Source organism: Diabrotica virgifera, chromosome 9 (genome assembly GCF_917563875.1).
Source record: "Diabrotica virgifera virgifera chromosome 9, PGI_DIABVI_V3a".
Classification (NCBI taxonomy): domain Eukaryota; kingdom Metazoa; phylum Arthropoda; class Insecta; order Coleoptera; family Chrysomelidae; genus Diabrotica; species Diabrotica virgifera.
In genome coordinates, this window is record NC_065451.1 from 107862659 (window position 1) to 107880012 (window position 17354).

The 17354-nt window shown below is 30.9% G+C and overlaps 1 protein-coding gene across 1 annotated transcript in view; it reads right to left on the minus strand.

Moving 5' to 3' along the window:
* LOC126892733 (titin-like) overlaps nt 1-14867 on the minus strand; it is a 291000-nt gene extending 276133 nt beyond the window's left edge. The window contains exon 1 of the mRNA XM_050662370.1: nt 14713-14867. Coding sequence (XP_050518327.1) covers nt 14713-14730 — 18 coding nt within the window. The 5' untranslated portion in view covers nt 14731-14867. The remainder of the gene's footprint in view (nt 1-14712) is intronic.
* Nucleotides 14868-17354: the final 2487 nt, after the last annotated feature.

Here is a 17354-nt window from a genome sequence, read left to right on the forward strand (position 1 = left end):
GTCTACCAGTAAATGCTTTTGTAAACCTCGATGTATTATAAAGTTTGGCAGAGTATCTTCAAATTAATTTAAGGCAAATTGTATTTGATACAGACATTTAAAAAAAATCTGTTTTAGGTGTATTAAAAAAAGAGATATATCTTCCAATTTTCTAGAAAATCAAGAATACATTGGAGAATCCAAACCGTCGAATGCAGTTGTGCCAAATAATTCAAGATTTATATAATCAAAATCCACGTTTCATTCATCAAATCCTTTTAATGAAGCAACCTTCTGCTTACACAGAACAGTGAATCTGCAAAACTGCAGATGTTGGAGTAAGACCATGCTGATTGTATAACTGAGATACACATTCAGCACTATGCATTAATTTTTTGGGCACTAATAGTCGAGGATAGAATTATAGGTCTTTTTTCCTTATTTAAGCTTTTCAGGGGGCATATACATCTTAGTTTTTTAGAAACTAGACTTATATCTTAAACCAAATGAAAGTGATCGTCACTTGTCAAATGAAAACATATATGGTTTTAACAAGATGGTATACCTATGCACTTCGCACTTTCTCTTCGTGATTTTATAAACACAGGTCTACCTAGGAGATGGATTGGTAAACGAGGAACAATAGAAGTCCCAAGGTCTGCTGATTTTACACCCCGTCATTTTTTTTCTATCGTTTAGTTAAAGTTTAAATAAATCGACTATGAAATTTATGAGATTTACAAGAATTTAACATTTTTATGTTGAAAACTTTGAAATGATGCATATACACAATGTTTAAAAAGCTTATCGTCTTCGATTCAGTTACTGTCAAGGGTGGGTGGGTGAAAATTGGAACATTTAATTTAAACAGCGGAGGGCAATTTTAATTTGTAATTTGTTTTTTGTGAGAGTCCTTTGTGCCTGTATTAGATGATTTCAATTTTAAGTGTATCAACAATAATTTCACAAATGCCAACAATATTTTTTTGCCAAAGTCGAACAAAGTTTTTTTCAATCAATAAAAAACTGCATAAGAAAAAGTTTCTTCAATCTTACATGGGATCCCTCTCTCTTTATATTGGTATTTTGAAAATATTGACGTAAGTTAAACCTTTTGAATACTAAGATCAGTTATTCATTAGAGATGTTTTATTGTATTATAGCTCTGAAGATGGCTTTATAAGCCGAAAGCGCTCAGCTAGGAATTTAATATTTTATCATTTACATAAATGTTTCTTGTTGTGTAAACTAATTTACCCCAAAAATGTAATATTTCTAGTTATTGACGTTATGTTATATTATGTGTTCTCTAATATTTTGTATGATGTCGAGGGTTGGCCTTTAACTGATACACATTTCAAGAAACTGAAAACCTTTAAAATCTGGTTGCATCGGAGAATCCTACGGATAAGTTGGGTGGATAGAGTTCGCAACGAAGTTATTTACCCCAGGCTGTGGGTGAAAAAACGTGATATAATTCAGGAATTTTTGAAACCGCGATTTTCATTTGTTAAATTCGCAATTTTTAATGATTTTTAATTTTGTAGCTTAGGATATTGATTTTAGAGCATAACTTTTTAATAGAAAGTTGTAGTAAATTAAAAAACCTACAATTTGAGCTATGGTAAGTTTAATTTCGTTAATTGGTTATTGCAAAACAGCCTGCGAAAAGTCCAAAATAGCCGTTTTTTACAATTGCAATATTTATTGTACAAATATTTTTTTTATTTTTTAAAGCTTTAAAATGAAGATCTTTTAATTCCAAATATAAAAAAAAATTGTAAAGCCAGATTAACGAATTTGTTGCTTAGATATTATAAATTGTTTATCCCAAGAGGTCAAATGTCGAAGGCTATAACTTTAAAAAAAAAATCGTAGAGAGTTGGTGAAACATCCAATCTCTTTCTAAAGAGTTACGTTTTAATATTCTGATGTAAATAAATGCGTAAAATATTTTTAAACCTCTAATTTTTTTATTTGAAAATAAGTGGGCAAATTTCGTTAAAAACATTTAGAGCTGAAGCGGCCCTGTACATCCTATGAGTTTTAACTTACAGATTATTGTTCCTGAAGATGAAACGAAGATTTATAAAAAAATAAAAAATTTCTACGACCAACTGAAGCCGAGATAATTTTTGGGTTTGAAAAAAAGGGGGCAAATTTCTTTATAAACATTTAGAGCTGAAGCGGCCCTGTATATCCTATGAGTTTCTAACTTACAGATTATTGTTGCTGAGGACGAAACGAAGATTTATAAAAAAATTAAAATTTTCTACAACCAACTGAAGCCAAGATAATTTTTTTCTTTCTTAAATCTTAGTGCCTTTATTTATAACAATTAAGAAATTGTTTTACAGTCATTGACTAAAGAAAGACTTATATTATCTTAAAATAAAAATTATTATAAAATATAATTACATTTAATTATTAAAAATTATTTTTTAAATCGATGCTTTTGCAAGCGGAGGAATTTTGCAATCGCCCGGATCGCTTCAAATCCGCGCGCTCGGAAAATTTTTACGTAACTTGTACTAAATTTTGACAGAAAACAATTTAATAATATTACCATTATAATATACAGTCTATTTACCAATGTATTTGTTTTTCTTGATAAACTTTTATATGTGAAATCCAAAAAGAATAGTCACTACAAGAAGAAAAAGTTTTATATTGTATATTATAGTAAGAAGTAACATTATTATTATTATATTTATATAACAATGAAAAAATTAAAAATATAGTTATATATTTTTGTAATATTATTTCTTCAGAAATGAAATTTCACATATAAAAGTTTATCAAGAAAAACAAATACAGTGGTAAATAGACTGTATATTATAATGGTAATATTATTAAATTGTTTTCTGTCAAAATTTAATATAAGTTACGTAAAAATTTTCCGACCGCGCGGATTTGAAGCGAGCCGGGGTCTCGATTTTTGACCCTTCGCTTCGTTATCGAACGTATTCGCTTCGTATCTGTTTAGTATACGTAGCGCATACGTACGATAACGAAGCGAAGTGTCAAAAATCGAGGCCCGGGCGATTTGCAAAATTCGGCCGCTCGCAAAAGCACCGATTTTAAAAATAATTTTTAATAATTAAGTGTAATTATATTTTATCATAATTTCTATTTTAAGATAATATAAGTCTTTCTTTAGTCAATAACTGTAAAATAATTTCTTAATTGCTATAAATAAAGGCACTACGACTTAAGAAAAAAAAAAACAATTATCTCGGCTTCAGTGGGTTGTAGGAAATTTTTATTTCTTTATAAATCTTCGTTTTGTCTTCAGTAACAATAATCTGTAAGTTAGAAACTCATAGGATGTACAGGGTCGCTTCAGCTCTAAATGTTTATAACGAAATTTGCCCCCTTATTTTCAAACCTAAAAATTATCTCGGCTTCAGTTGGTCGTAGAAATTTTTTATCTTTTTATAAATCTTTGTTTCATCTTCAGCAACAATAATTTGTAAGTTAAAAACTCATAGGATGTACAGGGCCGCTTCAGCTCTAAATGTTTATAACGAAATTTGCCCCCTTATTTTCAAAACCAAAAATTAGAGGTTTAAAAATGTTTTACGCATTTATTTACATCAGAATATGAAAATATAACTCTTAAGAAGGAGATTAGATGTTTCACGAACTCTCTACGATTTTTTTTCAAAAAGTTATAGCCTTCGACATTTGACCTCTTGGGATAAACAATTTATAATATCTAAGCAACAAATTCGTTAATCTGGCTTTACAATTTTTTTAAGTTTGGAATTGAAAGATCTTCCTTTTATAGCTTTAAAAAAATAAAAAAAATTATTTGTATAATAAATAATGCAATTGTAAAAAACAGCCATTTTGGACTTTTCGTAGACTGTTTTGCAATAACCAATAAACCAAATTAAACTTACCGTACCTCAAATTGTAGGTTTTTTAATTTACTACAACTTTTCATTAAAAAGTTTTTCTCTAAAATCAATATCCTAAGCTGCAAAATTAAAAATCATTAAAAATTGCAAATTTAACAAATGAAAATCGCAATAAAAAAAAGCGCACAATATTTTTGGTTACATTTTAGTAGAAGTTATTCCTGGCATCGTCCTTTATAACACCTGATAGGTTTCAAAAATTCCTGAATTATATCCTGAAGTCGACCTATTTTTCACCCACAGCCTGGGGTAATTTTGCATCGGATGGGATTAGTTATGGAAGTAGTCGTCGGAATAGTTAAAATTCGTAAACTGGAATATTTTGGCCATGTTATGTGACACCCAGAGAGATATAATTTACTCCATTTAATAATACAAGGTAAGGCATACGGAAGAAGGGGGCCAGGTCGAAGAAGAACGTCATGGCTTAGAAACCTGAGAGAATGGTTTAACAGATCCTCTGCATCCCTTTTCCGAGCTGCCGTCAACAAAATTAGTATAGTCAATTTGATAGCCAACGCTCGATAATCGAGCACGGCACATGAAGAAGAATATTTTTTTACCACTTTGTATACATATTTACGTTAATATTTATATCACGGAATAGAGAACTAAATATTCCTCTAAAATACTAGAATTTTAATTTCTATTCTCATTTAAACAATTATCGATTGCATCATCAGTTCCAGATGGATGATATCACTAGTATGATAAATTTACGTATATGCAAAAAAATCATAGTTTACAAATAAAAATCGACTTATTTCGGCATTTATGTTCAAAAACCCCCCAGTTTTGGAAAACAACTGAATTTATTTCATAATTTTGCCCGTTACTGTATACAGCATACAGTGAGCACGTAAAGGTTGGAATAAATTCATTTTCTCGAGAATTGACGACTTTGAAAAAAAATCCTGAAACAGGTCAATTTTTATTTTTAAATTGCCATTTTTTGACATATGTATCATACTAGTGACGTCACCCATCTGGGCATGATGACGTCATCTATATTTTTTTTAAATGAGAATAGGGGTCGTGTGATAGCTCATTTGAAAGGTAATTCAATTCTCTCTTCATCATAAAAAATCATCGATGAAGTCATCACGCCCAGATGGGTGACGTCATTAGTATGATATGTATACCAAAAAGTTGCAATTTAAAAATAAAAATTGACCTGTTTCAGGATTTTTTTCCAAAATCGTCCATTCTCGAGAAAATGAATTTATTCCAACCTTTACGTGCTCACTGTATATTATAATTTTATTGTAAACCATTGTTGATTACTTTTGACAAAATTTATGGCAGCACCTACATACTAACTATTGCTGATCAACATTTGAAAAAAAAATGGTATTATGTTTATATGGGATTGAGCCACAATAATTGTTGTATTGGTGTAATAAAATAAATGAAACCAATTGTGTCGCAAATTCCTCGGCAAAATGCAGGATGTAGTTAGCCATAATAAAAGAGGAAATCTATAGAAAAAAAATACCACGATTACACCAAAAATAATTGTGGCTCAATCTCATATAAAAATACATAATACTAAATTAATCATGCCACTAAAACAGTTGTATTAAGAATCTTGCTAAAAAAAAAAATTGATTTTCAATTTTCGATGTACTGCAATATACAGAGTGAGTCTGTAATTTGGAATAAATTCAGTAGTATTTATTTATTTATTTATTAAGCTCAACACTCAACAGGCCTTGAAGACCTAGGGCTGAAAGATTTAATTGTTTTCTTACAATAATTATTACATTCTAGATTTATAACACTATATCCTATACTACTATACTATAATACACAATATTACATTCATTTATATAAAACACTTAATATTCCTTATAGTCTTTCCATACATTTCTTCTTTCTCCTTCCATTGTTTTCTGTCCAAAGCTTTCTCTTTCCAGTTCACAATGTTACTCTTTTGTAAGTCTTTATATACGCTCTCTTTCCATCTCCTTCTTGGTCTACCTATTCTTATTTCTTGGACTGGCTTACGTGATAGTACCATTTTTGGTATTCTTTCCCTTCCTATTCTTTCAATGTGTCCTAAATATCGGATTCTCTATGCTTTGATTGCCGTCGATATTTTTGTTTCGTTATATAGTTCTTCAAGTTCCTTATTGTTTCTTCTTCTTCATTGACCATCTAGTTTAACGCGTCCGTATATTGCTCTTTGTATTTTTCTTTCCCATCTTTCTAAAAGGTCTGTTTCTGATTTTTTAAGCACCCATGTTTCACATGCACATCTAGCTGTAGGTATGATAACGGTTTGGTAGATTCTTATTTTTGTTTTTCTTATACATATTTTCTTAGACATATTTGGAGTTCATAATGATCGCAATGCCCAATACCTTTTGTTTCCTTTTGCTATTCTTGCTTTTATCTCCCCTTCCCCATGTGCCTTTTCATCTATTTTTACAGCCAGATAAGTAAATTATGAAACTCTTTTAAACGAGCATGAATTTTCTATTTCTATCTCCAATGTGGAATTGTCCTCTTTTTCTTTTTTTTTCTTTATGTGTTTCTCCCATTATCATGTAATTCAGTAGTTCAAATAATAATTGTTTTTTGAAAAATGGTTAGACCTGTAGATTAGTATTTCAAATCGAAATTTTTTACATACAATAATAATGTATACAGGGTGTCTCAATTTAGAGATTTCAAGTCATCGTTAATTTTCTTAAATAGCAACAATGTCATTTTGATAGCTATTTTGATAGGGTGTGTAAAGTTATACATAACTGCAAAATATCAAATTTTTATTCCTTACCATTTACAAGATAATAAAAAATTACGAAGTTATGAAAAACAAGTAGGTAATCAAATAATTGAATTTAATTATTTCAATTAAACAAATGCTCATAATTTTCAAAACGAATTTCGATCGCGTTTAGGATATTGTCAAATAGTCTATGGGCAACATCATGAGCATTTGTTTAATTGAAATAATTAAATTATTATTTGTTTTTCATAACTTTGTTATTTTTTATTCTTTTGTAAATGGCAGGGAATAAAAATTTGAAATTTGCAGTTATGTATAACTTTACACACCCTATCAAAACAGCTATCAAAATGATATTGTTGCTATTCAAGAAAATTAACGATGACGCCATATCTCTAAATTGAGACACACTCTATACATTATTATTGTATGTAAACAATTTCGATTTTAACTACTAATCTAGAGGTCTAAGCATTTAAAAAAAAAAAAACAATTAGTATTTGAACTATTGAATTTATTCCAAATTACACACTCTTGTTTTTCATAACTTGGTTATTTTTTATTATCTTGTAAATGGTAAGGAATAAAAATTTGATATTTTGCAGTTATGTAGGTATAACTTTACACACCCTGTCAAAATAAGTTTTTTGCCATTTAAGAAAATCAACGATGACGTCATATCTCTAAATTGGGACACCCTGTATACGTTATTATTTTATGTAAAAAAATTCAATTTAAAATACTTATGGAAAGGTCTGAGCATTTTTCAAAAAAAAATTATTGTTCCAAATTACAGACTCACTCTATAGATCTCTTGATATATTTTATAAAAACTTAAATAATATTTTCTATATTCTTTGTCTTGTTTAGAAAATGTTTAAATAAATAAATAAAAATAAAATAAACAGGTCACTGTAAAATATCCCTATTTTATTATAAAAAATAATATTTGGTGGAGCAATATTTTATAATCTCGGATAAAGTACTATTTGTGCAAATATCTTTCAAACAATTTGAACTTTTGTGTTTTAGGTTTTGTAAGGAAAGTGAAGTGGAAATACTGAACTCTAAACACAAGGAATTAAATTAAAAATTTTTTAGTTGACACTTTGGACGTATGCCTCCATTAGATAATAGGTGTGTGTTTTATTTATTCAAAAATGCATCAAAAGACTCTTTCACCAGCTAGTTTAAGTAAAAACGAATTCAACCTAGTATGACTATTAACTCAACTTCCTAATGTTAAAAAAAGTGTTTTGGTGTTTGGACTGACACCTACTTAATTAATCACTAGATAATAAAAAGCTAACATTTATCTAGATAAACCCATTAAAAACTAGAAAGAAGACCTCCTGTATACCATTACCCAATCTTTCCTCAATTTTTCATTCATATTCACCGCTAAAGAAGTGCATGCCGCATGCCGCAAGGTGAAGGTAACCATTAACACTGGCTTCTATTAAAAGCTGTGATAGTTATTTAAAAAGATAGTTTTACGTTATTTTGGAACGGGATGGTATTTATATTATATGATATTGTTTTTAATCTAATAAAAATTAACTTTTGTGACATTTGTAAACATTTTTGTGATGGTATACAACTTTACATTATAGTAATACACACATTACTTAATTTCGAAATAAGTAGGTAGGTACTTTCGGAATAGAAACACCAAATAGTAAAATGTTTTAAATAAAAAACTATAAGCGTGAATAAAAAAGGTCAAATTAACTTAAATTGGGTTCTCAGTACACCAGTTTAATGTATGTAAGCAAGAAATTAGAAGTAAACTCCAATGGATAAAAAGTATAATTGTATTAACCCTTAACTACTGGCATAGATGTTTTAGGACGTAGACTCTGAGATGCGGTATATCATACCGACGCCTATTCTCCTTTGTTTTCAATATTAATTTGTTTGTTACATCAACTACAGAATGATTCCTTACACTGCTGTAGAATAAAATACTGCTCCCATTAAAAGAAAATTTATTTTTTGGGGTTGTCCATTAATCACGTGATGTATTTTTGGCATTTTTCAACCCCCTTACCTTCCCCTTGGTGATACACAGTGTGGTTTAAGACCATCTATATCACGTGTACTGTAACATTTCGTTATTTTTTTATGGACTTTTCGAGCATCACGTGATTAATGGACAGCCCCTTTCAAGAAAGTTATGAACGCATGCATAATATTAATAAAGCGGTGGAGATTGTTACAAAATCCTTTATAACCTGAATTACAAAAAAAACTTAAACTGATATGCGATACGTGATACCGCATGGACACGTTACGTCAACGTAGTTCAAAGAATAACTTATACTAAAACTTGCTATACAGCAGTTGGAAGTACCACTTGAAGTTACACATATCGTGTTTTAGAAATCTTTTATAGAACACGTTTTAATACTAAATATATTTTCGGCAATGTATGACATACCACATGTCAGTGGTTCTTTCAAATTTGATAAGCCAACCTTCTCCTAAATAATATTGAACATGAAGAGATGTATCCATATTTCACAAATGTGGTCTTGAGGTAACAAAGTACAAAAAACACGAAGAAGTACCACAAAGTTTTTTTATTAAAAACGTCAAAATTGGACGCGTTTCGGCTCAACAAGAGCCATCATCAGCATAAAGTACAGGAACACCAACATTAATAACTCACCTACAATGTAATATTATAAAGAATCAAACGTGAGAATTTTAGCATGTTGTGACAACGCCCACCTCAGTTAAGGAACTTACCAGAATAGGAAAGAGGAAAAATCAACTAGTTTAAACGACACATTTGTTACACAAACATTCGTCGGTATTTGCTGTTAAGCGATTTTAATATTGTATTATAATTAAAACAGTAAAAAGAGCTTTCCAGTAAAATGTAAAATTACTGTTAAAATAATATTGAATTTCAAACAGTCTTTCCCTTTTAGAAGGCAGTCAGTATTCGAACGTGCGAACCTATCGACCTCCACAACTTTCAGGCAAAACTTTGACAAACTGTCGCCATACTTTCAAAATGTTGTCTTATTGTCATAAATATAATCCAAATCCCGCTTCTAGGCTTCGTCTGACCAATTTTAACTTAGTGCCAGTGTGGACAACATCTCTTTCAAAAGATATCGAATGTGGCCTATCCGAAACCAAATTACAAATTTGTTCGAATTATTGACCTTTCCGATAACAGTCACCATATTTCGCCTGAGTCTCTATGTACTATGAAACCACATTCGCCGAGGACATAAGTGTCAACTAATACAGATTAAATTCCCGTTCATCTAAAGAACTGCTGGAGATATTGCAAAAGTATATATCTCAACACCAAATGCGCTCAAAAGAATATCATTTGTCCCAACTGTGAGGAACAACGTAAATCGCTAACTTAGCCCATAGCAAATAGTCTAACATGCCCAACCTGTCAAGAAATCACCCCGCATTGTCTCCTAGATGTTCCTTAAGAAAAGTTCATTCCCAAAAACAACACGATCCTAGATAAATTCTCACACGCGAGCTACTACATCGTCCTAACTTTCAACAGGTTTCTGAAGAATTGCCAATAGAAAAATCTAAAAAATTCATATTGGCATGTTTAGGAGGCCATAGTACAGATCCACATCTTCCAATCCAACAGTAAGGGATTTTTTAAAATACTGAAGAGAAATAAATGAAAAAGAAGTTCTCATTTGTCTACACAGAAGCATAAAGAAGCAAAGTATGATAATGAAGGCAAAGGATTGGCTTACAGAAACATGTGAAGAAATAGAAGACAGAAAATAAATGATGGAAAACTTCTCCAAAAGAAAATAAAGGAACCAACTGGAAATAGAGATAATAAGTTTGGCATACCAACAGGCATAATGATGAGGAGCTGACAATATTAGAAGAAATAAACAACGAATGGAAAACATATATATGTACAAAATATATTCTTAAACAACAGGGAACAATATATGACGTTTAAACATTGAAAATAATTTACCCATTCAAACATCAGAAATAAAATACTCATTGGAATATATGAAAACTGGAAAAGCTTCTGCTCCCGATAACACTCACAGTGAACTTGTAAAGCTCTTGCAAAATTCCACAAGATTAATATCTAGGTTTGTACCTCACTAAATCTAACAACGCTAAAAAATGTAAAAACTTTGATCCAAATTGAGTCAGTGATTAATATTAAAACACAATAAATACAACAAAAGAGAAAAAATACATATTTCTCACGAGCGCAGAAGTTTGTTGGCACGAGCCGAGGCACGAGGCGAGTGCCGCAAATCAAGCGAGAGAAAAATATGTGATTTTCTCTCGTGTTGTACACTGTATTTTTTCTATGGATGCGTTTTTGTCAAGAGTTCAAACTTCAAAATTAAATAATTTAGATGCTTTTAGGTATATTATATGCCTAAATTGAAATAAAATACATTTATACACATAGGTATTTAATATTCTTAATATTTATATACTTTATTTATTTAAAATTATAATTCACAGTTGAACAGTCTTAAAAGGTAATTTTTGATAAGTTTTGACAAGTTTGAACACATTTTGTTTGACAAAAATAATTGTGTTTGTATTATGCATGTTACCATGGAAATGGCGATCATATGTATGTAAACCGGCGGTGAACCCGTGAGAAAAAATATTTCTCACTGCAATGGCCGACTTTTCTCACTGCCTGAGAAATTGTTCATTTTGAATGTATGTAAGTAGTGAGAGAAGTTGCACATTGTATAGCATCCATAGAAAAATAAAGTTTTTCAAACGATAGCTAGTGTACCTTTTAGAGACCTTGGACCCCACATTAAAATATTATTCCCTACCTCATGAGACTTTTTTTATTGAGTTGTTCATGTCCAGTTGGACAAATTTTCTTTTTAGAAAAATTTTAGGGAGGAGGGCGTTTAGTAAATATAGAAGTTTCTAAACTTTGGTGCGTCCGACAACTGGAGTACACTTAACACGTTGGCTGCCGTCAGATATAAATGTTGTGTCTCATGTAATTTTCGATAGCAGTCGCGTGAGACACCATAGTTGTCTCAATAGCATAGAGACGGGAGTCTCATGACCCTAGGGACCCATTTTTTAACATTATAGCCACCAACGTGTTACCAGTATTACCAATATTACCAGTTACCTTATGTATTATTATGTATTATGTAAATATTTTTATCAAACAATCCTGCAAAAATCATCTGTGACGGTATAAGTTTTATAATTCTTTATGATGCATGCTACTTCCCTCCCCCTTGGAGTCATAATTGATATTTTGTTTGGACGATTGTTTAATAAAATAATATTTTCCGACCTATTTTTTCGACCAATTGGTCGAAATTGGTAAAAAAGTACCCCTAAAAATGGATATTTAGCTGATATTTTCCTAGTAATATTTTGTGACCAATTTTTATAGGTACTCCAGTTGTTGGACGCATCAAAGTTTAGACACCTCTATATTAGAAAAAAGTAGATAGGTAATAAATAAGAGAGGTAATATTTTTTTTGAGAGATATTATGAGAGATCATATTTTTTTAAATTGAAAGGGGTAATTGTGGGCTCAAAGTCTATTAATTTAAATGGGAATATTCTAGTCATTCCGTATATTTGTAGATTGATCAAAATTTGAGTACACTTTAGTAACTTCTGTAGATCTCAAAATATTTTTTTTACTGACAAATGTATGTTGTATAAGTGCTTATTTTAACTTTTCTGTCAGGCTTACAATCGGGTCTATAAAGTCAAGTAGTGTACATACATGTTTCTTATTGGGTATAAAAGTAATTAACAATGATACTTATGAGGAAACATTTTTTTAGTTGTAGAATTTTGGGTACAATAGTTGTACACAAAAAGTGTACAATTTTTAAAACACTTACTTCGAAAACTTTTTGTCTGCAGTAGAAGAAATTCTAAACCTTTCACTTAACATTTTGACCTCTCCTCTTAATTTTCAGTTTCGTATTTTTAGTTAAAACGTGGAGGATAAAGTGTTAATTTTATAATTTGTGTATTTATCTTAAAATATACAGGGTGTTAAGAAACTTTCCCTACAAACGAACACCGGAGGTACTTCAGATAATTTTAGGACAATTTAATAAAATTCACCTAGCCCGAAAATAATTCCTAAGGGAGCTAGAGCTTTTTGAAGATGGCTTCTTGGAATTAGTTTTTCTTAGATATCTCCAGAACGCTTCTATTTAATAAAACGAAAACTGGTACGCTTATTTATCTTCCAGAGATAAATCGATTACATTAATTACGAATTTCTAGTACCGGGCATATGCGCCCGTTTTGGGTAGAGCATTGGTTATTTGATCGCACAACTTTTTTTTAATTAACTTTTAAGCATTTTTAACATTGGATTATCAAATTATGAGGTATTCTAGTACTAATCGATATTCTTACTTTAAGTCGGTGAGATGCACCGTTTTCTAGAAAAATCGATTTAAAAATTTTTCGTTTGTTGAATTTGAAAGAAAATTAAAAAAAAATCTATTTAGAAAAACGATAACTGGTACGTTTATTTATCTTCTAGATATAAATCGATTTCCTCAGTTGCGAAATTCTAGTACCGGTCATATGCGTCCGTTTTGGGTAGGTCGACGGATATTTTATCGCATAACGTTTTTGTCTTTAAATCGGCAAAAAACACTGTCTTTTTTGAAAAAAATTTAATTTGAAAAATGTTTACATAAAAATTTTATGGGGATTTTGTTCTCTTAAAACCTCAAATGTTTCTACAGTGATGAGCGCGCTAATAACCGGCAAAATAGCACCAAAGATGGACAACCTATTAAGTTGTGAGATAAAATGAAATGAAGCTAGTCGAGCTGGGAAATTTAGCGATAGTAACCTTTTTCATATGCTTTCCTGACGAGAACAAAAGAGTTCGAAATGGTCCATACAAAGATGGTAATGATCTCTGAATCGAAATTAAATATAATGCCTTTTAAGTAACCTTTTTATTTACATTATATTGATTATACCCCAGCTTTACACGTATCAGAGGAGTATGTCAACTAAGACTGTCACTGTGACATTGGTATTTGTCAAACTCGTCCGATACGTCTAAAGGTGGTAAAGAATCAATATGATGTAAATTAATAGGTTGGTTATTACGGCTAAATTTCCCAGCTCGACTAGTCTTATTTCTTTTTATCTCAAAACTTAATACGTTTTCCATCTTTTATGATATTTTGCCGGTTATTAGCCCGCTCATCACTGTATACGTTCCAATTAAATTATTATTTTTGTGGTACAATGTTTTTAAAAATTTTTGCCTTTAAGTATTTTTTCGATAAGCTAGTTTTTATCGATAAGAAATTTATTTTTTAATATGTGTCGAAATATACCTAAACAATGTAAATTATAAATAAATTTTCACATTGTTATCAGGTCTCTATAATCTTAATTTACCATTTACAAATATGTAGTGGATGCTACAAATGTTCAAAATATCTTGATAAAAACTGGCATATCCAAAAAGTACTAGTAGATAAAAAAGTTTTAAAAACACTGTGTTTAAGTAATGGTACCACAAGAACAATTTAATTGAAACGTCCACAAAAGTTTGGGGGGTTTAAGGGAACAAAACCCCATACAACTATTATGCACAAATAGGGTGCACAAATTTTACTGTTATTTTTTTAAGATGTTCCTGCCATAAGAATGCCACCTGCATGTCCATTCTCAATAAAAAATCTCTAATAATTTTTGATAATATATTGGAAAAAATCGATTCTATTTTGGTAAGTTCAAAGGGTTGTATTTTTTTATGTCTACATTTGTACTAAGGTAAGTTAGGTTCAATCGTAGTATCTTTGGTTCCAGAGTATGTGTTTTAATTTATGACTTGCCTTTTTGTTACACCCTATATATTTTGAACAGTGTTAACCATAAAATTTTCACATAATAAAGATCCTAATAATCAATTCACATATTAACCAATGCTTGTGTAATAAATGACGTTAATCAGGACCAATTTATAATTATTCTCATAATATTTCAAACTTATAAAAATAATATTTCGCGTCTACTGAAAGAACAGTTCCCAAAATCGCGCCACCTCCATCACTAACCTGCATGCCGCTGAGCATAATTCTTCTAGGTCCACCTTGAACTAAGAACTGTCACTAACTGAACGAACTACTAGACCAAACACGAGTTGTTTGTATTTATCTGTAAGTCAAGAGGTACTGTCTTAGTGGTACCAAGATGCGTATGCGGTGTAGTATTCTCGAGAACTGAACTCTTTTAGAAATGTATCAGAATTTCATCTGAATCCTTACACAAGTCCTTTCACCTGCCCTGCCCAAAGTCGAGATGCAAGCCATTTACATATACGAGTGGTAGCGATATATGGCAGACAGAACTAGTACCTTTATTACTCTGGTACTAATAATGGCTATCGCTTGTTGTCAAAAACAAAATACTGCAGTCAGTGTATGATTGATCGATATGTGTATCAGACAAGAAAAACATTGTTCGAAGCTGTAAAAACAAAGTGAATTATATCAAGGAAGTTCGACAGAAGAAATATTAATAAACCTTAAATTTTTGCAAAAGCGTCTATGAAAAATAAATTTGCTTTTGTACTTAATAATGGTCATATACAGTTCAAAAATAGTTCGATTGAACCTAACTTACCTTAGTACAAATAAGGTCAACATAAAAAAAAATGCAGCCTTGAAGTTACAAAATAAAAATAGATTTTTTTTTCAATATATCGAAAACTATTTGAGATTCCTTATTGAAAACAAACATGTGGCATTCTTATGACAGGTACATCGAAAAAAAATTATAGTGAAATTTGTGCATCCCATAAAAAAATAATGGGGGTTTTGTTCCCTTAAACCCCCCAAACTTTTGGGTACGTTCCAATTAAATTATCGTTGTTGCACCATTAGTTAAACACGATGTTTTTAAAACTTTTTTGCCTCCTAGTACTCTTTCGAAAAGCTAGTCCTTATCGAGATATTTTGAATATTTTTCAAATCCACCACAATTTGTATTACCCGGTAATAACCCGGTAATAATAATAATATGAAAATTTATTTATCAATTACAGTTTGAGGTATATTTTGAACCACAAGGATATTTAAAAAGAAGCCACAAAAAAGGTGCCTTATCGGAAAAATACTAGGAGGCAAACAAGTTTTAAAAAATATTGTGTTTAACTAATGGTACCGCAATAATAGTTTAATTGGAACGTACACAAATATTTGGGGGGTTTAAGGCACAAAACCCCCATAAAATATGTATGTAAACATATTAAGAAAGAAGCCACATCTCGATTAAAACTGGTTTATCGAAAAAATATTAAGAGGCAAAAAGTTTTAAAAGCATCGTGTTTAACTAATTGTACCAAAATAATAATAAAATTGGAACGTACATAAAAGCTTGAGGGGTCTAAGGGAACAAAACTCCACAAAATTTTTATGGGGTGCACAAATTGCACTATAATTTTTAAAAATCGATATTCATTTTGTAACTACAAAGGGCTCTAACTTTTTTTGTGTGCATATTTGTACTAAGGTAAGTTAGGTTCAATCGAATTATTTTTGGTCTCAGAATATGTGATTTAATTTATGATCTGTATTTTGTTACACCCTGTATATTGAATACAAGATAATTACTCATAAAACGAAAAGCCTTAGATACAAAATTTACTACTTTTTCGTACTTCCGGGCCTAAAGTGACAACTTCACTCCCTTGTGACAGGTACTAAAGTGTCACATTTAATCCCTCCGGGATTAAATATTGACGAAACTCCCGGAACGATTAAATCACAAACAAACGAATTTAAGGGATATTTTATTGAAAAATATAATTAATTAGAATGGTAATTAACGTTAATATTCAAATTAATATTGTGACAGTTCGTCATATTGAACAGTCTTTCCTGGGTTAATGCAGCAGGTAACTGACGAGTAACAGATAGGTCCTTTTCATATTGAACTGGTGTTTGTTTCGAAGATCCTGCGGAAACAGGAAGCGAGAATGAGGACTGTGGCATAACTATAGTGGACGAATCGGCGACTTGACCAAATATTTTATCTGAAATTTTTTGTTTATTTTTAATAGACGATTCAATATATCCCTCGGCCACGTTGGAGGATTTCCATCCTCCATGTCTCTTCAGCACGTCTATTGTTGCTCCCGAATCAGCTAACAAAGACGCAGATGTGCGTCTAAAACAATGTCCCGTATAAGACGTCGCATTTTCTAATTTCAAGAAAGCTGCTATTTGCCGTGGAATTGTACCAAACATGTTTTTTCCTACTACTCGCGTAGTACATTCTTTGTTGATGTATTGAACAAAAAATTTTGAATGAGTTGTCCCTGTCTTTCGCAATGCCACATATTTCCGAAATATCGCCACAAAACTGATGGCACTGTTTTCTCAATTTTTGATCACAAAATTTCGGTCAATTTTATTTTTGGTGTTTCTAATCGCAATTAGGAAGGAATCGCCCAAATCTCTCACATCGTCGATTTCTAAATCAACCAACTCTTTTCCACGACAAGCTCCCGCAACGCCCAAAATAAGTGCAACCTACAAAAAAATTGATTTCTTAAAATTTCTGAATATAAACAAATTTCCAAATTTACCTTAAGCATTAAATATTTATCATCCGGAGCCTCCCGTAAGAACTGATCTACCTGCTCAGACGTGAGAATTCTTGACTTCTTTGGCTTAAATCCCTCATTTCTTCTCTT